The sequence below is a fragment of the Sapajus apella genome, unplaced genomic scaffold, assembly GCF_009761245.1.
Source record: "Sapajus apella isolate SASKATOON/1434 unplaced genomic scaffold, GSC_monkey_1.0 scaffold12, whole genome shotgun sequence".
Classification (NCBI taxonomy): Eukaryota; Metazoa; Chordata; class Mammalia; order Primates; family Cebidae; genus Sapajus; species Sapajus apella.
In genome coordinates, this window is record NW_022436952.1 from 15,807,292 (window position 1) to 15,835,098 (window position 27,807).

Consider the following 27,807-nt stretch of genomic DNA (forward strand, 5'->3'; position numbering starts at 1 on the left):
ATAAATTCTCAAACTCCTTACTGTGGCTTAGAAGACCTTCTGTGGACGGGCCCCTGCTTGCTTTTAATCTCCTGTCTTCCATTCTGCTTCCGTGTATATATAATTGCCTGTCTCTCTTTCCAGCCACACTGGCCTTCTTTCTGTTCCTTGAACATTCAAAACTTGTTCCATCACCTTTTGTATTTGCTGTTCCTTCTACCTAGAATGCACCCTTTCCAGATCACTGTTCACTCACATACATCTCAGATTAAATGTTACCTAATCAGCAAGGCCTTCCCTGACCATTTATCAAAAGAAACATCTTACTTCCATTCTCTATCACATTATCCATATATTTCCTTCATAGTGCTAATCACAGTAGAAAATTGTCTTGTTTCATCATTGCCTGTCTGCCTTTTCACCACTGTAAGCTCCACTAGAGATGGGTCTTTGCCTTTTTTACCGCTACAGTCCAAGTTCCCAGAATACAGACAGTTCCCAATGGTACAAAAGGGACATTCAGTAGAAATACTACTTTAAGTACCCATACAACCGTTGTTTCTCACTTTTAGTACAGTAAGCAATAAATTACATGAGATATTCAACATTTTATTATAAAATAGGCTTTCTGTTAGATGATTTTGCTCAACTTTAGGCTAATGTGTCCTGAGCATGTTTAAGGTAGGCTAGGCTAAGCTACGATGTTTAGTAGGTTGTAGATAGTAAGTGCATTTTCAAATTACCATATTTTCTACTTACAATGGGTTTATTGGGAGGTAACTCCCTCGTAAGTGGAGGAGCATCTGTAGTGCCTGGCACAGAGCAGGTACTCAGTAAATATGACTCTTGTCCATCTTCTTCAAACCTCAGGTCAGGTTTCAATGACCTCCTTTCACTTTCTCTTCTAAGATTATTTTTGCTTGCTGGTGGGTTTGCTGTCATTTTTAACTACATCTAACCTACATTTAAAAAGTGTGTGAATGGGGGTGCCAGGTAAAAGAAAACCATTTACTTTGAAACATAAACAAAGGCCAATTAGTAATTTATGAGTCTGTTGCCTTTCAAGCTTTTAGCAGGCATGGAATCATTCCACAGGTCATGATTTCAGTTTGGTCTCTGTTCCTAAGGGGTGAAGGTCATCTGAGGGCTCTGGATCCCAAACTCACCTGGCTCAGAGGCTCAAACAGCCTCTTTGTCCATCAACCCGATTTATATAGCATCCTGGGCCTGAAAACCTTTTGTGCTGACTTCAAGTGAATATAATTCACTGGTTCAAAAGCCGACTGGTCCAAGACGCCGTAGGATGGTCAAAAAACGTTGGCTGTGTTCAGGAACCGCAGCTTAGCTGTTTCTTACATTGATTTATGGGCTGTTCCCATGAAACCGAAAAAGATTGGCCCACCTGGCAGCTGGCTGGCTGGCAACTGGAGGCCTTTCTCTCCTGGCCGAAGGCCCTGGCCCCTTGGTGGCCTTTGGGAAGCAGCATCTCATCAGGCTGTTTTTTTCTCTCTGAGGGGCGGCCGGCCTGGCCCTCGGGGCCGGGCTCTCCGCGCGGTGCAGAGACGTCTCCACCCGCAGGGTCCCTGACGTGGCGGGAGGTCGTTTCCATGCGCTGCAAGGAGGCTTCCACGTGCCAGGAGGACGCCGCGAGGACGCCAGGGAGCCACTTTCTCGACGGGGAGAGGGAAGGCCCCTCGCTGCGGCCCTGTGAGGTCTCCATCCATCCGGACGATGTCTCCACGCGGTGGGATGAGGTCTCCACGCGGACCGTGGACGTCTCTGCGTAGCGGGCGGTCCCCACCGGGGCGAAGACTGCTTGCTCCCTGGGCTGAGGCCATTCTGCCAGGCGTGAGGGGACCAGGGAGGCCTCTGGGCACCCCACACACCAACCGTCACCGCAGGCAGAAGAGAGGAAAACTACTGTACTACCACAGGGGGGAGCGCCACAACACGATGACGTGGAAGCACCATGGTCCTTCGAAGGCTAAAACACTGGGCTCCTGCCCCTCGGGCGTTCCCACGGCCCTGCCCCCGCCCCCTGGCTGTTCGGGAGCCAGCGGGGATAGAGCGGGGCGGGGATGGGCGGAGCCTCCTGGCCTCATATCCCACAATGCCCCGGGACCGGAAGAGGGAGCCGTGGTTTCCGGAACTTCTCTCGCCACTGGGCGTTTGCTCTGTCGGGCTGGTGGCGAGTTGGTGTCTCTTGGTTTGTTATGGCCGCCGCCGTCGCTATGGAGACAGGTGAGTAGCTCAGTGGAGTCTTGGCAGATGGAACTCTCCTAGGCCCAGACCGCTTCCCCCAGGCTTCCTTTCAGGCCTCACTCTGCAGGGTTCGAAGGCTCTTGTGGCATCTAGAAAGGCTAAGGTACTTTTCGTAGTTCTCCTAATTTGGTTTATTCCACATCTTTGCTACTCAAAAACCACCAGCTCCCCATTGTGGGCGAGATTAAGAGAGGATTGTGTGTTAAACCGTGTCCTCCTTGGTTGGTTTTCTGCTTCTCACGAGCTTTCGTGTTTGAAATATCGTCGCTAGACTTGTGTATCATTCTGCTGCTGGTGCTTCTCACATATGCATACACTCCACGATCTTTTAGGCTCTCTGCAGTCTCTTTTTCGGCTTGCATCCTAAGTTTTTCTTAACGGATTCAGCACGTAGCTTTTGCGAAACTTAATCACTGTTAACAATGGTTACAACGCATTATTAAAATAGGGGAAGCCACAGTTAGTGCAGCTTACCTACGTGATCACTTAAAATTCCTGCAAAGTGGCCCACGAGTTGGTAGGAATTCTGCTCCGTTTGTGTGGCTGTTTTCTTTGATGATTTCTCTTTAACTTTAGAGAAACTTCTAACTTAATACTTTTAACCAAGGCTCCGCTTTTTCTTAGATTTCGAAGAAAGGTTTATCTCCATCCACTCCCAGTTTAGGAAGACCATCTCAATATTAGTCAGGTTTCTTTATTCTTTCCTTACCACAAATGAGTATTATATACAGTGACCTTTATTTTTGATGATTTTTGCTGTCTTGTCTCCTAGATGATGCTGGAAATCGACTTCGGTTTCAATTGGAATTGGAATTTGTGCAATGTTTAGCCAACCCAAATTACCTTAATTGTAAGTTGTTAAGCACCTCATTAAATTGAGTAGCTATTAATTTCTGACAGAAGAGTTGCAATTCAAAATAGTGTCTCCTTGTACACATTCTCAATGAAATGAAATTACACTTATGCTGGTGTATAGATGTAATTGTGCACATTGGGACTTGTGTTTTGAATCCGATGTGTGTTGGTGGTGGGAGTGTGATGTAAATAGATCCTTTATATTAGGGGTAACAAATCATAGTTTAAGAATTGGTTTGACCTACAGATTTTCTTTTTCTTTTCTTTTTTTTTTAATGCTTTTCAGTTCTTGCCCAAAGAGGTTACTTCAAAGACAAAGCTTTTGTTAATTATCTTAAATACTTGCTTTACTGGAAAGACCCAGAATATGCCAAGTATCTAAAGTAAGTTTAATTTTTATAATCCTAAGCATGTTTATACTTTATTATATAATAGATTTCTTAGTTTCACATTGGCAAAAATGTATTTTGACTCTCTCCACTTCTTTTAGTTGTTGCCATCTTAATACAAGACACCCTCATCTCCAACTTGTATCACTGCAGTAATCTATTCCCTGGTTATCTCTGCTTCCACTTTTACCTTCCTGCTCCCCTACCCCTCCCCAAAAACCAAACAAAGCAAAACAGCTTTCTACACAGAAGCCAAGTTAATCACTTAAAAATATAAATTAGAACACCTTACTTTTTTGCCTAGAACCTTTAATGGCTTTGCATTCCATGTGGAATAAAATCCAATCTCTCTTTTTTGGGCTAAACCCCTCTATGATCTGGCCCTCCTTTGTCTGACCTTGTCTTTTACCAACCTCCCCATCTGCCCAGGTTTCTGATCCCAAAGAACGCACAATCTGTAAAAGTAGTAACATAGCCATGGGCTGAAATTAGAACACAAAAAGAGGGTATCTTTAAGGAAGGTGTTTGGGGTTGTTTGGAGGAGTCTTGCCTGAATCTTAGAACTGCTCTCTTTTCTTTAAGGCCTGTTGTGTGCCAAGAACAGTGCTAAATACTTCACATGTATTTACTCATTTATGTGTATATGTATGTTTACCATTCAGGTTGTTCAGCAGATACTTTGCTGTTAAAGCTTACTAAGTTGCAAGAACCATATAACCAGAAAGCAATTCCCTTTTAATGGTAAAAAACAAAAAACTACATCTTGAACTCACACCCCTGCTTTGTCTTAAGCAGGTAGTCAGAAAGTAGTAGTGAACTTTTTTTTTTAAACAAAAATTTGAGAGGAAAATGTTTCAAACTTGTCTTTAAGTCACTTTTCTATATGCAGTAACAGTTGACTCATGAAGCATATACATCTTGTGTTGCCTGCAGGACCATTTGTATCTTTTCTGGCTTTTTATCCATTTAATAATCCAAAGAAAAGACTTTTAAAAAAGTATTTTTCAACAAATGTTGTATGTATGTAGATTTACAGACTCAGTGTTGGAAGCCTTAGCCACCAGTAAGTTTAATTTTATCCACAATGAGATCAGATGGTCATCTACACTCTGTTTGGAAGTTTCCATTGATCCCATGTTACTCTGTCAAGGGCAGCTGATTTGATTGTTAGCCAGAAGTTATAAAGTTCTTCCTTATATTGTGATATAATATACCGCCTTGTAGCTTCAATCTGTTTGTCCCTGGATTAAGCTAGAACCATTCTATACCCTCTTGAGGACAACAGCTTTTTAGATATTTACATTCAAGAGAGATTGCAAATTAGCCCATTTTGGGCATTTTATTTAATCTGCCCAAGATTTTATTTTATTTTTTTAATGCTTGCCAACATTTAAAGATCAGAGTTTTAATAAATGCAGATTTCCAGATACTCTTTAAAATCTGGAAGATCTAGCAGCCATAGATCTTAACTCTTCCAAGTCAACAACTGGCTGAAGCTGAGAGCAGCTGTCACTACTAGCTGCTTTCCACCTGGTGGAAGAGACTTTCTACCACTTGGCCTGCTTCATTGCTAACCAGTAGCTGCCACTGTAACATCTCTCTTATATATCTTTTTCTCAACTCCCTTCAGCCATTGTGCCATGGTGTCCAGACTTATGAGTTCAGGTTCCCTCCTTTGGATATTTGGCAGTTGTACCTTATGCAGTTTAGCCAAGAACTAAACACAGGCCTTCAGATGTGGTCAGAGTACAGTGGGCCAGAGGTCCTTTCTTTTCTTTATGTGGACATACACCTCTATTAATTAAACTTACGTTTATATTACTTTTGGGGTGGGGGTGAGGAGAGGAGCACATTGTTGACTTGCTGGGAGCATTAATGTCAACTAAAATCCTTCAGTTCTTATTTTCATCAATGCTGTTGAGTTCTCTCTGTTTATTTTTTAAAACACCAAATGCAGAACTTTCCTTTGCTACTGCTTCTGTTTCATCTTGTTGACTTGTAGCCTATCCAGAGTATGATTCTTTATTGTCATCTAATATATTCTGATACAAACACTGCCTGTCTAAATTCTAGTTATTGACCAAATGCTACTTGAGACTTCTCTTGGTTTTCACATTATTTTACAGCTGAAGAAACTGAACTTTAGAGAGGCTAAGTACCTTGTTAAAGGCTACCTGGCTAGAACTTACATCCTGGTCATTTTAACTACTCATGCTGTCATGAAAGGGAATTAGCCAGGGCAGGTGTGAATACAGCATTCTAGGTTAAGCAGCCAGCAATTAGAGCAACTGTGTATTTTTAGCATGTAGATAGCAAACCTTTACTACCTTGGAAGTTACTGTCTTAGAAGCATGGTACTATAAGCCCTATTCAGTGTGGTGTTCAGATCAGCAGCATTGGTTCCATTTGGGAGCTTTTTAGAAATGCAGAGCTCAGATCCCACGGCAGACCTAAGGAGTCAGTCTGCATTTTAAGAAGTGATTCACACACACATTAAAGTTTGAGAAGCATTGCTCTAGCATCCTATTTTCCAAACTTTAGTCATTTGCATATCACTTCTACAACTTTGGCTTTATCTGCATACTTCCTATATTTCAATGTATTTTGTCTCTTTTAAATGCGTTTATGTCTTTTCAACTTGAAATAATTTTACTTACAAAATACCTGAAAAAATAGTAAAGAGAATTCCTATATTTTCTTCACCCAGATATTCCAGATGTTTAACAATACAATCAGCAAAAATCAGAACATTAATATGAATTTATTACCTAATCTACAGAGATCAGATTTTCCCAGTTGTCCTGCTGGTGTGCTGTATGCAGTACAGGTTCCAGTCTAGACCTGCATGTTGCATTTATTGTCATGTTTTCTTAGTCTTCTTTAATCTAGTGGTCTTTTCTTTGCCATGACTGTGACAGAAATGATTTGGTATCTGTCGTATATCTACAGTCACATGAAGTCTGTTTGTTCCACTACCGGTGATATTAATTTTGATAAATTGGTTGAGGCTGGTACCTTCTAGGTTTCTCCATATCAAGTTACTATTTTTCCTTGTGTATTTAATAAGTATCTTATGGGGAAATCCTTTGAGACTATGTAAATATCATATTACATATACTTTTGCCCATTAATTTTAGCATCATTTGAAGATACTTGCTTTTGAAGAAACAGTTTTCATTGTGGTGATTTTCTAATTCTTTCATTCTCCATTTATTAGTTTGGAATTCGATTGTAGGGAAATACTTTTCCTTGTTTTTTATTTATTATTTTATTAAAGAAATTTACATCCATTTAATATGGACTATTGTATTATTATTTTTATTCTGTGAATTTTAATTATGTATTTTCTTGCTCTGAGTATTCCAGATTTGGCCATTAGGAATCCCTTCAAGTTGGCTCCTGAATACTTTTGATCCTCCCAAGAATTTTTAGCACTTTTTCTTCTGGCATTACGTAATGTTCCAGGCTCATCTTGTCCTTTCCCTGTCTTATCCCTGAATCAGACTTTTCTCCAAGGAAACCTGCTCCTTGGAAACCGGGCACTGTGTGTTCATTAGTACCACAGTGTCATTGCTTCTAGGCCCTCTCAGTGCACAAAGCTCAAGACCTCTATATATGTATGTATGTGTATACATGCACACACATATATATCTATGTCTCTATATATTAAAAGCCATAAGTACATGCTGTTTTCAATACCAGCTCAGTAACACAGGGTTCATTCTAGCCTTTTTCCTTTCCTTGTCTATAAATCCTTTTCTGATAGCCAGAAATTTGGCTCTCCGTATCCACAGTATATTTACTTGTCCAATCCTAGAGTATACCTAATTTCAGAATTGGTATACCCCTGTGGACAAGAGTACAATGTATATGCATAGTCCTCTTTCAAACTGAAAGTTGTCTTTTTATCACTATTGATGGAAAAACCAGTAACTATCAAACACATAATTACTAAAATATGTTCATGTTCTTCACCTTGGAAGCCACTAGAAGGGAATAGCATGGTTTGTGCCTAAATTTTCACTCTGCTTACCAGTTACTGTGTTCTGTAGTCTTGAGCAAGTTAATCTTTCTGAACTTAAACCTTTTCACTTGAAAATTTTGCTGAACACTGACTTTTGATGACTATGCAGGGGAAAAACCCTATGCTACTAGAGTGTACTAAGTGAATGTTATAGAAATGGTAGGCTACAAGATCATTTTTAAGAGAATAACTGAATTAGACTTTGGCATTATTTACTTAAATTATGTTGTTCATTCACTTATAAACTTAAACCCAGGTACCCTCAGTGTTTACACATGTTAGAGCTGCTCCAATATGAACACTTCCGAAAGGAGCTGGTGAATGCCCAGTGTGCAAAATTTATTGATGAACAGCAGATTCTACACTGGCAGCACTATTCCCGGAAGCGGATGCGCCTTCAGCAAGCCTTGGCAGAGCAGCAACAGCAAAATAACACGTCGGGAAAATGAAGAACTGGATACAGACGAGGCTCTGAATATATATATATATATATATATATATATATGTGAAGATAAAAAAAATGAAAACTCCTCCTATCTAGCTTTATTATGGTAGCCCCTAGAATCTTTAGTGTGCTTTTTAATCCAACTAACTTTTTATTGTTAATAGACTATCACTGTTAAACCTGAAATGTTCTACTTTGATTTCCATATGGATTTTAAGATGTTTCTTTTTTAAGAATTTAGTATAATCGGCTGATTAAGAATGGAAAAGTTAGGTGCTTTAGACCAAATAAAGAAAGCACAGGGGCATGGGGAAGGGGTGAGCCACCAAGTATACTGAATTCTAAGGTTAGCTCTTCCGGACATATAGTAGGGCAAGGCTTCTCCTGGGACCTTACTGTGTCTCAGATCAACTACTCTACCACTCTTACCTATGTAGTGAGAGTAGCAGAGTCAGTGACCTCTTTAAATCACTGGAAAGGAACTGCATAAAGGTTCTTAAATTCTGCAGGAAAGGAGATACCTGTATACCTGCTTTGCAAGATGGCTTTAAGAATCACTGTGGCCTCACTTGACCTAGTCATCGCAGGACAACTAGTGGTTAATTACTAATTGGTCTCTTGACTTTAGAACAAAGATGAGGAGCCTCAAATACTTGTGCTCACTTGGGAAAGCTAACACTGATTTGGGAGGCACCACAAACCAGGTGCTATGTTAAGTGCTTCCTTGAATTCTCAGAACCTTGTTTATAGAAGACAAAACTGAAGTTTAGACAGGGTGAGTAACTTAACTTACCTATGGTTGCACAGCTAGTAAGTGGTAGAATCAGTGTGACTGACTCCCAGGTTGGAGTTCTTCCCACCACTAGGTTATATAGTCTCTCTAGCCCCTGTCACCTGCCTCATCCCAAGTAAAGCACATTGAAATAGCTGTAAAACGAACTGCCTATAGTGCTCAGAAGTCTGTTTTTTAATAAATGAAACAAAACTGCCTGAATTAGAGGCTGGATTAGAGGTACTGTGCTTCCCTTCAGTGGTGAGGTTAGGTTCTATATTCCAAAATCAAAGAAGGGGTTTCAGGAACATCAGTTGCTTTGCAGATGCATAGAATTTAAAAGATCCTGATCTTTTTAGAGATTTGGAAGGTGTCCTCTGTACCTTTAGGGGCTTTTAGGCATTTCTGTCACTTTCAATAATACATTCCTTTGAGCCTTTACTGCTACTTGTGAAGATATATTACAGGTAAACTAAAGGTTCATGGGTATTTTAATAGCAGTCTTGTTTACAGACACATGCCAGTTTTTTAAACATTTATTGCTAATATGAATTCAAAGCAAGTATACAGTTTATTGATACTAAAATCAGGAAATCAAGACATGATTGCCATCATAAAATCTTAATCTTCAGAGAACAACATTTCCACGAGGTTGGCCTGAAGACACTCAGATTCTACCAGTTTTTGAGGCTGTAAGAGAACAGTTAAATCTTAACTACTCCTATAAAACATTACTAGGAGTGGAATGAGTTCTGCATTGAATGACACTATCTTTGAAGACAGAAATTATGCAATTTAGAAACTATCAACTAGTTATAACAAGTTTTATGAAAGATATTTGCTGTAAGATGAATCACTAACATACTTGGCTCAAGGGACTTAAATCCCAAATGCCAGGAAGCACCACAGACTAAAACAGGAGACAGCAAGCCCAGTACCCTCCTCTTCCCCTCAGCTCTGTAATTTAGGATCCCAGGGGCATGACTGAATTAGAGGAGGTGCCCTTTTTAACCAGAATTATGAATTACATAGAAAACAACTGTTGATGCATGTGTTTTAAGGAATTATCAGTCAGCCTACTTTCTGGTTATAGAATTTGATAACAGTGACTTACCATGAAAAAGACCTAATAGCTAGATATTTACATTATTAGTTTATTGGGATTGGCCATAGGAATGGACTCTCAGCAGCACTCTGAACTGCAGTGGAATTAAGATACAATGTCAAGATCTTTACAATGTTGGATCCAGAGCAAGTTAAAAGAGTTTTGAAGTGAATTACAGGCCCAGCATATTTAAGGATACTTACTGTTCCATACTTAAGTAGTGTAGGCACTGCTGTTACTTTCAAGTTTTTTCTGAAGTCATTATTTGGATCTTTCCAACTATTCCAAAAGAAAAAGTAATCATGAAAAAAATTTACTTGGTTTATTACAGTTTGCTTAATATTTGACATATCCCTATTTTTTTAGTAATCATTCTTCTTGCCGACACTTAAAAAAACCTTGAGGACTATGGCTTAATCTATTAATTACTCTGTGCAAAGTTTTAAAGCATGACTAAGATATAAAAGTAAAGCCAGCTAAGTTCTGGGTTTACACCAGACCAAATTCGTTTAATTACCCTTACTTTAATTCAGGTGGGCATTTTAAATTTGTATTTAATAGCTTCTAATTGTTTAACTTGTCAGACATAACCTTGTAACAGAAAAACTGGGTGAGTCCCTGAGGCCCTTCCCGCCTAAGTTTACAATTCGTGCATGTCTGTGAAGTCGAGTATACATTGCCACTTACTAAGGCTTGTCTCCTACTTGGCAGTAGATGAACACACATCCTTCACTAACGTGCTTCAGCCCCTCTCGTACGACTGGTTCAGCTTTAAAAAAAAAGTTGAGATAAACCCGTTAACTCTACAATCAAGCACTAATAAACAGTGTTCCTTTCTCCTTCCCCCAGTCTTGGTAAACACTCAGACTTTAACCTGCAGCTAACTGAAGAGGTCAACAGAAGTCAGGCGTTCACTTCTGGTCTTAGAACCACATTAAGGGTTCTAAGTCCAAATCCCAGTCCAAATTTGCCCCCGCACCACCGCGCCCATAACAATGGAAAGCACATGCATTTGCTGATCAACTCACGCATCCTGTAAGACACTAATAGTACTGGCTAAGAAGTTTTAAGGAACCAGATTCCAAGATCATCCGGGTAAAATGGTAAAAAGGAGAGCGCTCTTGGCAGAGCAGCTTAGGATTTTATAGGCGAAGACAGGGACAGATCAGATTGCCCCGCGGATGTCTGGAATCAAGACACTCCGCCTCCACTAAGCCCCCTTTCTGGCCGTAGCCTCCACTTTCCTGCCGTTTTCGCTGTACAGGGGCCCCCGAATCCCGGCCTCACCCTGCACGCAGTCGGGGCACCAGCTTTTCCCTCCGGCGTCCTTAGAACCCGTAAAGTAGGCGAAAATGGTCTTTCCATTGTGCTGTTCCACGGCCCTGTTGAACTCCTCGAAGCCGGACACACTCACCTCCTCGTAGTGGGCCATCGGCACGACGTGGAACTGCTGCTACAAGCGTGCACGTCTGGCCGCCGCGGGCGGGGCCCACTGGGCGGGGCGGGGCTGCTTCCGGGTGGGCGAGAGGGGGCGGGGCCTACGGAAGCCGGAGCCGCCGTAGAGTACGGGAACCTCTGAGGACCACAATGCACCCGCATGGCTTTCTGCTCTCGTTTCTCAGCTCTTTCTGGGCTAGCTGCACTCCCAAGCCCAGGCCTCTACCCCAATCTAGTCCCAGTCCCGGCCCCATGGACACTGGCTGCGAAACTTACCGCCCTGCAACACCTAAATCCTTGCGTAGTTCAGGAGCTTCAACAGCTCCCAAGCCGCCCTGCGCCTGTTGCTATGGCGACTGGGATGGCGGTCGGAAGCTCGGCCTAGTTGGGGGCCCCCTTGCCTGCCTCCCAGTAGCCGCGCCTCGCCCCAGGCCAGGTGGGCTCGGGCCGGGGCTAGGGGGGATTCTGGGAAGCTGCGTTGAGTCTTGAAGCTGGGGGAGAGGAGACCTGACCCAGACAGCCTTTGTCGCTTTGTACCCCCAATTACCTTTTCTGCCGCCTAGGCTTTAGGGGGGCCTGGGACTGGGGGCGGGTTCCCGAGCCTGGGCGGGGGTGGGATGGGTTGGGGGCTGGGAGGGAGAAAGCCTGCGAGGCGGGAGCTGAGTGTGTGAGTGCGTGTGTGGAGCAGCTTAGGGAGCGAGGTGCTAAGACAACCCCCAGGGCCGCCTTAGGGAGAGGGAACTGCCCTAGAGCTATGAGCCGGGCGACCGGCCGTGAGGCCTTGGCCAGGCTGCGCAGGGGCGAGCCAGCGGCAAAGATGCCGGGTCGCTGCGTGGGGCCCAGCAGGTCGGGGCGGGGAGTTCGGCGGCCGTGGGGGAAGAGACTGGGCACGGGGACCTCCCGAGGCCGTGGAGCAAGGCGCCGGGCGAGGTCCTGGGAGTGGGAGACGCGCTGTGTGAGTGCAGAAAGGCCGCGGGGCTGTCGGCGGCCTTGGGGGATGAGACGAGCTGCGGAGACCGACGACGCCACCCGGGCGAATGAGGTTTCGGGAGCTCCTGGGACCGCAGGCTCCATCGAGGCTGCAAGGGACCCTGGGGCTGTGTGGGTGAACGGAGCTGTGGAAGAGCCCGAGGTGGTGGGGCCTGCCGGGGCTGTGTGGGTGACCGGGTCTGGGGAGGAGGAGACCGAAGTTAGGAGTCCTCGGGGCTGCGAAAGAAAAGGTCGCCCGGGATCTCTGGGCCATGAGAGCATTCTTCACCTGTGGCTGAAGGTGCAGGCTATGAGAGCCGCCTCGGGATGTGGGGAAGGAAGTAGAGTCGAGCTCCATCCCGTGCCTGCAGGAGCGGGACCCGTCGAAAGGGGTGTTCTTGGCCGAGCTTCCTGGGTAGAGACAAGCCATGGCGGTCTTACTGGGCCCTGGGTGAAGGGACAGGCAAGGGGGTTCTCTCGGGCTCCATCAGGGCTTACAGCTCTGGGCTTAGGGGCAGCTTACAAAAGAGCCTTAGGCTTCTGTGGGCAGGGACAGGCGGAGAGGGTGCCTCGTCCTGCGGGTGTGCCTGGGGCTCTGGAGTCAAGTTCTGAGATGGCCCCACATCTGTGGAGGGGACAAGCTGTGGGGGTTCCCGCGGCTGGGGAGGAGATAGGCTATGGGATTGCCCCAGGCCCTTGTGAAAAAGGACAGGCTGTGGGCGAGCCTGGGGCCGTGGAGTGGCCTGGTGCTGTGGGAGCGCCCAGAGCTGTGGAGGGTGAGCTCGGCTGCGGGGGTGCTGCCGGGCAATGGGGGAGAGGACGGTCTCCGCAGATTCCTGGGGCTCTGGCACATGAAGCAGTCTGTGGGGCCAGCCCTGGTGTATGGGGGAGGGGACAGGCTGTGAGGGTGCTCGACCCAGTGGTGGAGGAGCCTACCTCTGTGGGGGCCGCAGGTGTATGGCACAGGAGACAGGCTGTGGAGGAGACAGGCTCTGTGGGTATCCCCGGCCTGTGGGGCACAGGACACTCTGTCGGGGTGCCTTGTGCTACTGAAGACGAAACTAGATATGGAGGTGACCCAGGGTTCAGGGAAAGGGGACAGCCTATGTGGGTGGAGACAGGCTCTGGGGGTGACCCAGGGTCACGGGGAGCTGCACAGACTGCACAGCCATCATGTCCTGGGGAGCAGGCAGCAGGCCTGTGGGGGATAGAACAGGCTACAGGGATACCCAGGGCCTTGGGGAAGGACATGGGCTGTGTGAGTGTCCCAGGGCTGTGGGGAGCGGGACAGCCGGTAGGGGTGCCCCAGGCTGTGGGGGTACCGGGAGCCCTGGGAGAAGAGCTGAGCCACAGCAGGGCCCTGGGCCTGTGGGATGGACAGCAAGCTCTGGGGCTGCCCCCAGCTGAGGCAGTGCCTGGGCTTGAAGAGGAGACCGATGGTAGGAATGTCCTGAGCCTGTGGGAAAGGAGGCAGGCTGTAGGGGAGCCAGAGAGTCTAGGGCCTTCAGCTTTAGGGATTCCTGGGTCTGTGCATCAGGAGGCTGACTGCGAAGATGTCTCATGCCTGTGTGGGAGGAGGCAGGCTGTGGGAGTATCTGAGACAATGGGCATACTCAGGGCAGCAGGTGGGACCCAGCACGGGTGTGCGGCAGCAGGGGTCCCCATGGTGATGAGTGCTCCAGGCTGTGGAAAGGTGCCTACCAGAGTGCCGGCTGCTGTGTGGGCGTCTGGCCCTGTGTGTCAAGCAGGCAGCTCTAGAGACATTTTGAACCTGTGGGAAAGGGCTCAGGCTGCCAGGTTATCTGTGGCTTCAGGGGGGCCCGTGGCTCGGGAGGAGCTGTGGTCTGGCGGGGAGGATAGTGGTTCTGGGGCTTTCCCAGGCCCATGGGAAAGGAGACAGATTGTTGGGGTTCCTATGGTGCCTGAGGGGCCTGGACTTGGGGAAGAGACTGACTCTGGGTGTATCCCAAGACCTTGGGGACGGAGACAGAGGGTCAGGACCCCTGTGGCCACTGACGTGCTCCTGGCTCCTGGGATGCCTGGTCCTCTGGAGCTGGAGCCTGGCTCTGGAGCCTTCTCAGGCTTGTCGGGGAGGCAGCAAACTGCAGGAATGCCTGGGACTGTGGGGCTGTCTGCAGCTAGTGGGGTGCCTAGGCCTATGCAGGAGGAAACTGGCTCAGACTTGTGGGGAGAAAGAGAGACAGTAGGTGGTCCTGCAGATGCCAAGGGTTCCACAAGGTTGGGGGTGCCCAACTCCACCAGGATGCCTGGGCCCACGGGGGAGAAGACTGGCTCTGGGGGCATCTCAGGCTTGTTGGGAGGCAGACAGACTACAGGAGTGTCCATGGCTGTGGGGCTGCTGGGGTCTGTGAGGGAGGGGACATTCTCTGAGCATGTCTCTGGCCTGTCTGGAAGCAGGCAGACTGCTGGGAGGCCTGTGGCTGCTAGAGGTTCCATGGCTGTGGGAGTGCCCACAGCTTCCGAGCTCCCCAGGCCAATGGTAGGGGATACCAGTTCTGGGGATGATGGCTCAAGCATATGGGAAAGGAGACTGGCCCCTGAGGGGCCTGCCACTGCCAGGGTTCCTGGACCTGTGGAGGGGGAGCCAGGCTCTGAAAGTGTCTCAGGCCTGTGGAGAAGGAGACATGGTGGAGCCATTCCCGAGGTTGGGAGGGTGCCTCTGCCTCTGGGGGTGCTCGCAGCTGTAGGACCTCCCATGGCAGGGCGTGCACCTGCTGCAGTGTGGGTGACTGGGTCCTCAGGAGCAGAAGCAGTTGGGGGTGTCTCAGGTCTGACCATGTGGAGACAGTCCACAGTGGGGACTTCAGAGGATGAGACAGGAGGTGGGAGCATTTTGAGACTGGCTGGGAGCAGCCAGGCTGTGGGGGCTTCTCACTGTGTCCCCGGGACCAAGTTATGGAGCTGTCCAAGGTCTATGGGGGAAGAAATGGCCTGTGAGAATGCTCTAGGCATGTCAGGGACAAGAACAGCTGTGGGGATACCCCCAGTTTCAAGAGACGACATAGGCCTTGGCCATTTCAGAGACCTCCCACAGGCAAGTGGGAGGAGGCTGGCTGGAGGAGTGTCTGCAGTCAGAATGAGAGGGAGCAATTTGGGAGAGAGTTATGAGGAGGAGGCCAGATTGAGGGGGGTCTTCCGGTAGTGTGTGTAGGGAAGAAGTTGGGGTAGGCGTTCTGGGGCTCTGTGGGAGGGAGCAGGTTAGGGGGAGGTTTGTCATGGGTGATGAAAGCATAGGCTGTAGGCATCTCAGGATGGGGGAAGAGAGGTTTTCTGTGGAGATGCCCCAGGGTCTGTAGAGGGACAAATTGGGAAGTTTACTGGAGCAGTGGGAAAGGGAGCGTCCCAGAACTTTGTATAGGGGGACAGTTTCAGGGAGGGTGTCCCTGGACTCTGTGTGTGTGTGTGTGTGTGTGTGTGTGTGTGTGTGTATGTAGCATCACTTGAGGCATCCTGGAGCTAGGGATCGCCTAGTATTTTTCTAGTGGAGAATGGATTATTTGGCGTTTGGCACATGGAAGCAGCCAAGGGGAAAGAATTAACCATTTAAGAGTTGGAGATACCTGGGCCCCATTTCTGCAGACTTCCTTCTGCAGACTTCGCCCCCTACCTGTGATGACGTCAAGCCAGTTGGGATTGCCGTGCTCATGTGCCTCCTCCCATCTGCTTTTTTGATTGTGTGTCTACAGCCTTAGAAATAAGAACTCTTAGACAGCTGTCTTTATGTTCCTAAGATGTGCCTGTCTTTAAGCAAACCTAGTCTGCAAATTTTGGATTTATTCAAAAGCTTAAATTAGGGTGTTTTTTTTTTAACCTTGAATTTCCTGATTGATATACTATAGGATTATTTGAGAGAACAAATTACCCAGTGATTTACAACTAGTTAGTTTACAGAAAATCAGCTTAACTCGACACGTTAAGTTGTGTGCTATGCTCCAAACACTTTGTTATGGGAAATAGGAGAGCAAGGCAAGGCCCTTACCTCAAGGTGCTTTGCCTGGCTGGGAAGATGAGACATATACGTGAGAAATAGGTAAATAACAGCATGAGACAACACTACATGTGATAAGTATGTGAGTGGCAGTGATAATAAAGGCTACAGGCCTTCAGAGTAGGGCAAGGCAATTATAAGAGTAGAGCCCTTTACAGCTTACCAAATGCTTTCATATCTATTATGTTGTGTACATACGCGGGGGAAAGACGGAGGGAAATGAAGATTGAGCAGGATCATTCAGCTCTCCAAATGGCAGATCCTGTCCTGAATCTAGGAATTGTGATCCTACAGGTTTCCTTAGAGTCATGGACAGTTACATGCGTTTGGGCCACCCGATAGAGTGAAGCATACTCTTTTTCACTAGTGTTAAGATCTGTGAACGTAGACCCCATGTCCATAAAGCCACCCTGCTGGAACATGCTAGTTTACCAGGGCAAAGCTCTATTTTGGGAATAATGTCTTATTGGAGACCTTTGAGATTTGAAATTTAGAATGGAAAGGGCCCAAGAGATTATTTTTAAAATAGTAAGTGTTGCCCTATTTTTTTTAAATCGGGAACTTCCAAAGTGTGGTTGCTTTTGTAAATGGAAGAAACTGTCATTTACCTGTTTTTAAGCAATCACTCTCAGTGTGAGGTTGCTGTTGGCTACCTCTAGTATATTGTTACGTGAGCATGGCATTGTGTTTTATCTATTCTTTCCCCCTGTTTGAATGCTGTTGGTCTGAAGTAGCTTTCTTTGGTTTTAGGAATGGTTTTAGGGAAGACTATTGCTTGATGACAAGGCTGTCACTATTGTTCTGTAACCTGACATGATGGGACCAGGCCAGCCAGCTTCAACCTGTGTTCATCTGGCATCTAGGACCCAAGATGGGAGAAGCAACCCCACAGTACTTCAGACCCAGGTAGTTCTGTTTTTACCTGTGATTTTTATTATGAAATATTTCAAACATAAAATTTGAAGGAAAAGGACAACACTTCTTTGAAATCACCTCCTAGATTCAGCAATTGCTAACAATTTTTCCTGTTTTTCTACCTACTCAAACATGTGTCTCTAAAATTTTTGCAGAATCACCCCAAAGTAAGTTGTAGTCATTATGACACTTCTAAATATTTGAGAATACCTCTCCTAAAAATAAACTCTCCTACTTAATCATATTATTCTCAAACCTAAGGAAATGGACAAAAAAAATCCCGTTACCCAGTAACTAGTCTTTATTCAGCTTTACTCAGTTGTCTCAAAAGTGTCTTTTCTCCTAGCATTATGAAAATCTTAAAAAATACGGCAAAGTTGAATTTTACAGTGAGCATATAGATTCCATTGTATTTCACTATATTTGTTTCACTGCATATCTATCACTCAGTCATCTCTCTAGAGATCCATCCATCAATCCATCTTATATTTTGACACATTTCAAAGTCAATTACAGACATGAGTACCCTACTTCCGCATGCATATTGTACATTCAAATTCACCGTTTACTGTTTTTTCTTTCAATATACATTTTACATCAGAAATGATGAATACATTGCAGTGTGTACATCTTTTCACATTCGATGAGTTTTGACAAACTCATACACCTGTATAACCCATAGTTCTATCAAGATATAGATATTTAATATCCCAGAACGTTCTCTTAATGCCCCTTCTTAGTCAATGCCCACTCCTCCCCTCCAGAGACAGCCACCAGTCTTATTTTTTCCATCACAGAGTAGTTTTCCCTGATCTTGAACTTTATATAAATGGGATCATATAACTTTTTGGTATTAAGACTTAGTTCACTAGCTGTAAAGTTTTTGAGATCTATCCATGTTATTGTATGTATCAGTAGTTTATTCCTTTTTAATCCTTTTTACCTGTTCCATAGTATGAGTATACCACAGTTTATGTATTCATTCTCCAATTGATGGACACCTGGGCGGGATTATTATAAATAAAGCTGCTATGAACATTCTTATACAGATCCTTTTATGAACATGATTTCATTTCTCTTGGGTAAATACCTAACAGTGAAATTGGTGGGTCATGGGGTAGGTGTATAATTAGTTTTACAACAATCCACTGGACTTTTTACAAAGTAGTGGTACCATTTTACATTCTTGCTGACAGTGTATGAGAGCTCCAGTTGCTCCATGTCTTTGCTAACACTTGTCTTTTTAGTCATTGGTGGGTGTGTAGTAGCATCGTGGTGTACAAAGAAATTTTTTTGTAAATTTTGACATAATTTTAGATGGACAGAAAAGTTCCAAGAATAGTACACAGAATTCCTGGATACTCTTCTCCCAGATTCCTCAAATGCTAACATTTTGCTACGTATTCCCTCCTTCTCTCTCTCACTATCTCTGTATACACACATAGTATTTTCTAAACCATTTAAGAGTAAATTGCAGACACAATGCCCTTTTACCTCTAAGTATTTTTTTTCTAAAAATAAAGGATTCTGTTACATAGCCATAGTACAGTTTTCAGAATCAGGAAATTAACATTAAGTTACTCCTATCATATAATCTACAGACCTTACTGAGATTTTGTTAGTTGTCCCTGTAATGTCCTTTATAGCAAAAGAAAATCCGAGATCATAAGATGTATTACACTGGCATGTCTCTTCAGCCTCCTTTAATCTGAATGATTTCTGAGTCTGTTTTTATATTTTGTTACATTGATTTTTTTAAGAATATAGGCCAGTTATTTGTGGATTTTCTCTCAATTTAGATTTGCCTGGTATCTTCTTACAATTACGTTCAGGTAATGAACTTTTGGCAGGAGAACCACTGAATGATACTGAGTGCTTCTCAGTGCACCGTATCGGGAGGCACCTGCTGCCAATTTAGTCCCAGCACTGACAGTGTTGACTTTCATCATTTGATTAAGGTGGTATCTGCCTAGTTTTTTCACCGTAAAGTTACTCCTTTGGTTTTTGTAACTATTTGTCTTTGAGACTATGTTAATGTCTTTTTAACACCTCAAACTTTCACCAACTACTTTGAGCATTTTTGCCTGAATCAAAATTTTATTATGATGTTTGGCTAAGAGGGATTTCTAATTTTACCCTTCCTTCTACATTTACTAGTTGCCTTGCTACTGTTAAGGAAGAACTTTCCCTTCTTTTCCTAGAACTTATGTATTTAGTTCAGCACAGACTCATTATTATTTTAATTACCATTATTTATTTTGATACGCAGATATTTATTTTGATGTTCAAATAGTTTTTGATTTAGCCAGTGAGAGTGACTTCGAGTTGGCCCCAGTGTCTCTTTGACATGATCTCATCAGTCTTTGACCACTTTATGGTATTAAAAAACACTCCAAGGCCTGGCATGGTGGCTCACGCCTGTAATCCCAGCACTTTCGGAAGCCGGGGCAGGCGGATCACGAGGTCAAGAGATGAAGACCATCCTGGCCAACATGGTGAAACCCTGTCTCCACTAAAAATACAAAAATTATCTGGGCGTGGTGGCATGTGCCTGTAATAGCAGCAGTTTGGGAGGCCAAGGCAGGAGAATCATTTGAGGTCAGGAGATCAAGGCCAGCTTGGCCAACATGGTGAAACCCCATCTCTACTAAAAAATACAAAAATATTAGCTGAACATGGTGATGTGCACCTGTAGTCTCTGCTACTCAGGAGGCTGAGGCAGGAGAACCGCTTGAGCCCTGGAGGCAGAGGTTGCAGTGAGCCGAGATTGTGCTACTGCTCTCCAGCTTGGGTGACTCCATCTCAAAAAAAAATAATAATAAATAAAAATAAAAAGATACTCCAGGCTCAGCTTGTCTTTTCCTTGTCGTAGCTCTGGAATTAACCATTTATCCAAGGACACTTTGATTCTTCAGTGGAGAATGAAATTTAGAAAATCAATATTTGGGGCTGGATGTACTCCTTGTGTCACTGTTTCTAGGCCCTCTCAGAGGACAGAACTAGGAAATAGACGTATACTTGTGTGCATATACACACATGTACGCTCCTTCATAAATGCACATGCACACTCACATATATCTATCTCTCTGTACTTTCTCATCTTTCTTTTTTTTTTCTCTTCTCTTCCTTCTATATATCTCTGTCTGTGTCTGTCTGCCTGTATGTCTGTACTAAAATTCATGAGTTCACACAGGTAATCCCCAATTCAAATGCAACACTCCATATTTCTAACTCCCTTGTCCAAGAGCATGAACGCTGGCTCTCGTTATTCACAATACATTTACTTTTTTGCTCAATCCTAGGATGTACAAAAAGTAGTTTCAGAATTGTAATCCGTCTCTGTGAAAAAAGAAGCCTGCAAATTAGAGTTCGGTAATTGTTTAGAGTACATTTATCTTTAGTCGGAGGGCGTATAGGCCAAATGCTATGTTCAAAAGTTACTGGGGTTAAGTTGTTTCATCTTCATTTTTTAGTGTGGTTATATTATTTATTTGAGATTCAGCTTGGTTTATTGATGTCTGTTCGTATTTATTTGAGGGTTTTCCACTATCCTTATGGATTTTTTTTCTTCCTTTCCCTCTTTCTCCATTTATTTATTTCTTTTATTTCCTTCTTCCTGTCTCTTGTGTATATGTGAAACATTAACATGGTTCCAAATACAAAAAGGTGTACTCAGAAAAGTTATCTGCTACTCCATTCCCTCTTGCTTTTCCATCCTATTCTTACCTGTTCCTGTAGATAACTAATCTCATTAGTCTCTGATTTTTGTTTTCTATTTCTTTTTGTGCAAGTGATTCAGATGCATATATATTTTCTTATCTTTTTTTATGTGAAGGGTAGTGTATTATAAATAAATCTCTCCACATCAATTCATAGAAATGCCACAGAGATCTTCATTTTTTTTTTTTACATCTTTTTTTACTCTATTATGTGGATAGACCATTGTTAATTCAGCTACTCTCCTCCATGGGCACTTATGATTGATTCCAATAATTTACAATTACAACACGGCATTGAGTAACTCTGTACATGTGTATTGTGGGAGGTGTATCTGCAGGGTAAATTCCTAGAAGTGAGACTCCTGGGTCAAAAGGTAAATGCCACACTTGTCCATCAAGTTGCCTGCTTGGGTCTCCTTCAAGTGTATTTTCTTTCTCTTCTGCTGTAAAGCTTTTTAATTAAAAAAAAAAAAGTGATGAATGCGTGTGTTTTTGTTAGATATTGCCAAATTCCCTCCATAAGAATTTTGTCAATTTACATTACCACCAGCACCTCTTCTATGAGGGTTCCTGTTTCCCACAGTCTTACCAACAACATGTATCGCTGTACTTTGAAATGTTTGCTAATCAGTTGGATAGGAGATGGTATTTCCGTGTATTTTTAATTTGTGTTATGAGATTGAACATCTTTATGTATTAAGGACCTTTTTTAATTTGTATTTTTTTTTTTTTTTTTTTTTTTTAGTATAGATGGGATTTAACTGTGTTGGCCAAGTTGGTCTCAAACTCCTGACTTCAAATGATCCACCCACCTCAGTCTCCCAAAATGCTGGGATTATAGGCATGAGCCACTGCACCAGGCCTATACCTTAGTTTAAAAAAAAAAAAGTCAATGTATAGAAACCCTTTGTATTAGCAAGTATTTTCTTACAGGTTTTCTGTTCTTTTGACTTAACCTATGGTATTTTTTGCCAGGCAGAAGTTTAAAGTTTTTTTTTTATTTTAATGTAGTCAAACCTGTGACTTTTTTCTTTTATTGCATATGGATTTTGTGTCAGTTAGAAAGCCTTTCCCTATACCTAGCTTAAAGTGAAATTCACTCATATTTTTTTTTCTAGTACTTCTGTCAAATCCTTGAGATATTTTAGATTATTTTTAATTTTGGAAGAAAACTTTTTTCCAAACACTGTTCATTAGTCTGTGTACTTGTCAGGTGATATCTATTTTTTTTTTCTTTAGTGAGGTTTTTAACTACTTTTTAAAAATCCAGAATACTTTCCTGAAGTTTTATCACTGTGGATTATTTTTAAGTGACTCCTGATGCATGTGATTATGTAAACACATTCATTGTGAGAGCTGGGGAGGCCATCTCCAGGTAAAGGCATCACAGGATTTGGTTCATTTAATTTGTAGGCATGGATCCTCCTCAGGTTATTTACCTGTCTTTGACAGCTTCATGCTGGAAGGCCTAAGGAGGGTACATATTGAAAGCCATAAATTTGTTTCTTTCCTTTAACCTGATAATCCTAGAACAGACCATTTAGCCTAAGGAAATAATTTTAAAAGGTTAAAAAACTAAATGTATGGAGATATTAATTGAGGTAATATTTCTATTAGTGGAAAAACTGGTACAATCTAAATGTTTATTAATAAGGTTATAGTTAAGCATGAAAAGACCATTCATTGGATTTTGGAAAATGCAACCATGAAAAATAAGAACTGTAGGAATATGGAAACATGCTTATGTTTAAGTGCAAAACAAAACAAACTTGTTATTTATTATGAGGAAAACTGACCAAAACTTGAGCCTGTGTAAGAAAGCATAAGTGGACTGTTTTGAGCAAGATCCTCTTAGGGGCAGGATAAAAAATGGATCCAGCCACCAGATGAAGTCTCAGGAAGACCTGAAGAAGTATTATTAGACGGCTTGGGTCTGGTGTGCTATGTGATACTATCCCTGGAGCAAATTTTAAGAAAGCTCCAATGGGTTATATTGGCCACTTGCTGGAGCCTGGCATTTTGAAATAGGACAGAAGTCCGTAACTGGGAAATTGAAGGACTTAGCAGTTGTCACTTGAATCTTTCTGGGTTGACTTTTAGAGGTGGTTCCCAGTATGACATTAGTACACAGAAGGATAATAGTATGGGACTGGATGATTGCAGGATAGAACCAGGGCTATGCGATGAACCCAAGGGTGTAGGAGAGTGGCTGTGTCTATCAATAAAACAGAAAAATACTTCTTAGCGCTAACGATCTGGTGGGCGAAATTTTAGAAATTTGATTATAGACATGTACCAATTGTGCAATAGGTAATTTTTCTAATGTCTGCTTACTTGTATTTGCTTTTTAAAGAACCAGCTGCAGTTTAATAGGAATGTTCCTACCCATTCAAGCAACTTGGCAATCCGATATTCTTGCCCACATGCCATTAGAATTGAAAAACTGAAGCACTTGTACGATGAATCATACCATTGTAAAGATGCAGATTGTAGAGTTGGTCCTGACCTAGGCAGTTCTGTTTCATTTTCCGTCATATCAGAAGAGAGACTTAGCTATGCCGTCCACCTGGCCAGAAGAGATGTGAAACGAAGACAATTCGAAGAACACATGAAAGAACATCATCTCAGAGGTCAGCCTCAAAGCTCTCAGAAGTGTGGACATACTAAGTGTAAAATACCTGACCACAGGGTGGAAACGAAGGAACCAAAGAGTCAGGCAGTCTGTCAGTGCAGCCACCAGCCATCCAAAGTAGAAATCTCCAGCTCAGGCGCCAAAGTATACCTTTACTCATCTCATCCAGGCCAGTCAGATCTAGATCTTACCATGCCAAATTCACCACCCACCCATGATCCGGGACTTCAGCCTCATCCCAGGATAGGTGACCACAAAAACATCAGTGAACAGAAAAGCCTGCTAGAAGTCCAGCGACTCCAGAAAGAATTGAGCAGTTGTATCCACAAAATTGAAGAGGTAACTAAAAAAGGTGAGAAAAATTTGATTCTTTACTTTGACCTAAGGCTGTGAGTGTGAGATAGTTTAAATGCATTCCTTCAGGACTCCCAGCCCCTACAGCAATTTCATTCCTTCCTTTGTGTGTTGGTTCACTGGAGTATGAGCACTCAGGACAAGACAGGCTTGGAGTTTGACCCGTGTCTTGCCCCAGCTCCTCTTTCCAGCAGAGGGACATGAAGGAACTTCCTCACTGTGGCTGCCCTTGGAATGTGCACTGCCTGAGGGCCCAGCCTAGGAAGTGGCATTAATGTTGTCTGAACCTGAGGTCTTCTGGCTCCTGAGTGCAAATTATCCTATCATGTTTTCCCTCTTCTGGGAAAATAATTTTTTTAATTTGCTCAAAAAAAAGCATAATGTATATATGTTATAGATAAAACCCATTCTCCCTTGGGCAGTATTTAGGTAAGTATACACCAATGACAAGGGAAGTTGTGGGTATATGTGTAAAATGTTTGACCACAGGGTAGAAAAGAAGGAGTATAATCATCATATATGTTTTTCAACAGTTCTGCAGTGTTCTCAGGGCCCTTGCATTTCCCTGCTGAGGAGAAGACTGGTTCCACTGGAGAATTTGGGGTTACTGTACTAACAAGTAGGAAATCAAGCCCAGCTTTCAGACAGCAAGGGGTACAGAGTTGAGCATCAAAAGAAACTGTTACACTAGGATACTACACAGCCTAGGATTATTTTTTGCATTTTCAATTTAATATATGCATATGTACATATGTGCATCTTATGTAAAGAATTTAAGGTACCTTAAGAAATACCTGTGATTGAACAAGATAAAACAAAAATGTGCATGAGTACATTGCGGCAGAGGAAAAAATAAGGAAAGGAAAAACATTTACTAGGGATGACTCACAAATTTGCTTCTGAGCTTCTGGAAGCCAGCTAAAAAGGGAGCTTCAATCACCTGGAGAATTTACAAAGTCTAAGACAGAAAAAAACTATTGCATAAGGAAAACAATTATTCCACATATTAAGGCCAGAAAGAAATTTCTCCTGTGGGTCTTCTTAAAGAATGTGTTATATAATGAACAATTCAAAAATGTTTCAGTATAAAAGTAACAGAAATGTTGTGACTTGTTTCTTCTGACACGCCTTAGTGTCAGCCTGTGGCATGACTCCCCACATACTTTGAATAGAAGCCCTGCTACCAGGGGAATGAAGCCGTGAGGTCCACTGCTCTGGTGATCTGGCCTAATACGGGGGAACTGTTAGAATAGAGCTTTCAAAGTCTCCGTGAGGAAGGACTGGGTTGGTTTATTTTATTTACAAAGATTTTCAATCTGTCACAAGTCAATACCTTGTGAACTGTAATGAAAATGTCACAGTAGTGGCAAACTGGTATGGAAATACATAAATGTATAGTTTAAATTTCTGTCCTTACCTTTCATGGACTAATAATAGTTTGCGTAGCCCCTTGCTGCAAACCCTCTTTCAAGTAACCCTGAAGCACCCTTTTGTGCTTCCCAAATGCTGCTTTGTAGACTGACGCAAGTGCTGCATCAGAGTCATCTGCAATGAGCCTTCAAAACCTGCCACCTAAGCCTGTCCCATTCCTGTTCATATAAATATAGGAATCCAGATTTTCTCCGTACCATGCAGCCCAAACAAGAGATGAAAATAATTAGACATATAGGCTCTCATGAGACTGCATCTATATGTACATCTCCTGACTGCAGATTTCTGCTTTCTTCCAAACAGCCTTACGCTCTTTGCATTGTTTGATGTTTCTTTTTTTAACTCCCATATCATTCTTTTTTATTTATTTTTTTATTTTTTTGAGACGGGGTATCACTTCGTCAGCCTGTTTGATGTTTTAAAGAGTAAATATTAAAAATTTGAACTTATAAAATATACTTTTACTAATTAAAGATTGTCTTTCTTTGACAATTGGAATATATTGAAGTTTTGTATAAGAATTTGTTTGTGTAAGTGTATTTGAAAACCAGGTCCTGGAAGGAATAGATAAATTGTATCTCCTTTAGGCAATTTTCCAGAAACAGTTTCTTTGAACCAATCTCTCGAAGATGTAGAGCACCAGTGTGTACAAGGGGATGCTTCCTGAGAAATACATGAAGACTCTAGACACTCAAATAATTTTGAGACTTGCTTTCTTAATATGTTAGAGAAAGGATTTGTCTTTTGAATTCAAGATTAAGGCTAGGCATGGTGGCTTACTCCTGTAATCCCAGCACTTTGGGAGACTGAGGTGGGCAGATCACTTGAGGCTAGGAGTTTGAGACCAGCCTGGCCAACATGGTGAAAAACCCTGTCTCTACTAAAAATACAAAAAGTAGCTGAGAGTGGTGGTGCGGACCTGTAGTCTGAGCTACTCAGGAGGCTGGGGCATGAGAATCACTTGACCCGGAGGTGGAGGTTGCAGTATGAGACTGGTGACAGTGTGAGACTCTGCCTCAGAAAGGAAAAGAAAAAAAGATTTTTTAAGATAAGCTGCTATCTTAATATCTCTCTTTTTTTTTTTTTTTTGACAAAGTCAGTCTCACTTGGTCGTCCAGGCTGGAGTGTAGTGACACAATCTCAGCTCACTGCAACCTCTGCCTGCTGGGTTCAAGCAGTTCTCCTTCCTCAGCCTCCTGAGTAGCTGGGATTACAGGTGCATACCACCACGCCTGGTTAATTTTTGTATTTTTAGTGGAGACAGGGTTTTTACCATGTTGGCCGGGCTGGTTTCAAATTCCCGACCTCGGGAGATCTGCCCATCTCGGCCTCCCAAAATGCTGGGATTGTAGGTGTGAGCCACCGTGCCTGGCCGGGATTTCTCTTTTGAATTCAACATTTGATTATTCTCTGTTAAACAGCAAAGAGTAAAGAGCGTGTTAAGTGTCTTTCAGGACATATTGAGTGGCTGATAAACAGGCATTTATTAATACCTTCTTTACATTGTAAAACTAATCTTGCTAAACATAAAAATAGGCCAATAAGGAGTTTTTGAAAAAATAGCAAGAATAACAGATTCTGGCTCAATATAAGGAATTCTAAAATAGTAAGAGATGCCTCACAATGAAATCGCAGTCCAGTGGGAATTCTGGCTGTAGGGGAGCTTGATGGAGTAAATGTCTTCATGTCTCTTCCATCTCTCAGCCAGTACACAGGTCCACTTACTGCTGGTTTCTTAGCTGATGAAAAATGAAATTTTCTGTTATGATAGCCTCATTTTTTTCTTAATAAAACCAGAGATCTTCAACTTTATTATTTTTGTAAGTAATCAACTTCTATAAGCTTTATTATAAGGTTTATAATCCACTTTTGGGGAAAACTATTAATATTTTCAGATAGACTAGAAGAAGCTTTGGATCCAGATGAAGAACGTCGAGTCCGTATCAGGAGACAGGAGCAAGCTGTTCGCTCTGCCCGAATGCTCTACGTCCTCCAGCAGCAGGTGTGAAAAGTTCAGGGAGAAGTAGTGCAGTCAGCCTTGTGTACTGCTTCCTTAGAGAGTTTCAGTTTTCCTTTTGTCTCAGACAGTTTAGCGCTAGAGTATCCCATAGGAGTTCTGACAGACTTGTGAGGCTCAATTTCCTGAACACATGGGTAAATAATTCACATTCTTGTTGTAATCTGCCTCTGTGTGTGTGTGTGTGTGTGTGTGTGTGTGTGTGTGTGGCCAAACTTCTTAAACAGAGGTTCTTGATTTTTTGAGGTCATAGACTTTTGAAAATCTATTAAAAGCCACTGCTCCCCATCCCCAAGATGCTTATACATTATATAGCAAATATTTTTGTATAGGAAGTCAGGTGGGATCAGTTACCCTGAACCCTTGGTCCCAGCTATGGACCCTAGTGCTAGAGGAAAGAGACCTTGTTAGTTTCCCATGTATTTCATGTTTATAATATTAGAAGCTTGTAGATAGTAAATAATTTGATTATTCTTTATTAATTCGATTATTC

The 27,807-nt window shown here is 43.1% G+C and overlaps 3 protein-coding genes and 1 pseudogene across 12 annotated transcripts in view; 2 read left to right on the forward strand and 2 right to left on the reverse strand.

Moving 5' to 3' along the window:
* Positions 1–572: 572 nt before the first annotated feature.
* LOC116553048 lies at positions 573–1,817 on the reverse strand (annotated as a pseudogene). The gene has a single exon (XR_004269612.1). The product of XR_004269612.1 is annotated as an uncharacterized protein C17orf100-like (transcript).
* MED31 (mediator complex subunit 31) lies at positions 1,341–8,157 on the forward strand. Its single transcript, XM_032280143.1, has 4 exons — positions 1,341–2,220; positions 3,014–3,091; positions 3,383–3,479; positions 7,766–8,157. The coding sequence occupies exons 1-4, from the start codon at positions 2,058–2,060 to the stop codon at positions 7,956–7,958; spliced, it is 531 nt and encodes a 176-aa protein (XP_032136034.1). The 5' UTR covers positions 1,341–2,057; the 3' UTR covers positions 7,959–8,157.
* A 1,086-nt stretch (positions 8,158–9,243) lies between these two features.
* Positions 9,244–11,574, reverse strand: TXNDC17 (thioredoxin domain containing 17). Its single transcript, XM_032280144.1, has 4 exons — positions 11,119–11,574; positions 10,519–10,600; positions 10,035–10,110; positions 9,244–9,416 (listed from the first exon to the last, which is right to left on the reverse strand). The coding sequence occupies exons 1-4, from the start codon at positions 11,261–11,263 to the stop codon at positions 9,348–9,350; spliced, it is 372 nt and encodes a 123-aa protein (XP_032136035.1). The 5' UTR covers positions 11,264–11,574; the 3' UTR covers positions 9,244–9,347.
* A 41-nt stretch (positions 11,575–11,615) lies between these two features.
* KIAA0753 (KIAA0753 ortholog) overlaps positions 11,616–27,807 on the forward strand; it is a 63,599-nt gene continuing 47,407 nt past the window's right edge. For 3 of the 9 annotated variants that reach the window (XR_004269611.1, XM_032280134.1, XM_032280139.1), the window contains exons 1-4: positions 11,616–11,704; positions 16,997–17,152; positions 23,234–23,864; positions 27,193–27,299. Coding sequence is in view for 7 of the 9 variants with exons in the window: in XM_032280134.1 (XP_032136025.1) it covers positions 17,060–17,152; positions 23,234–23,864; positions 27,193–27,299 (831 nt within the window). In the remaining 2 variants the exon portion in view is untranslated. The other 6 variants (XM_032280136.1, XM_032280137.1, XM_032280135.1 and 3 more) reach the window with 6 other exon arrangements.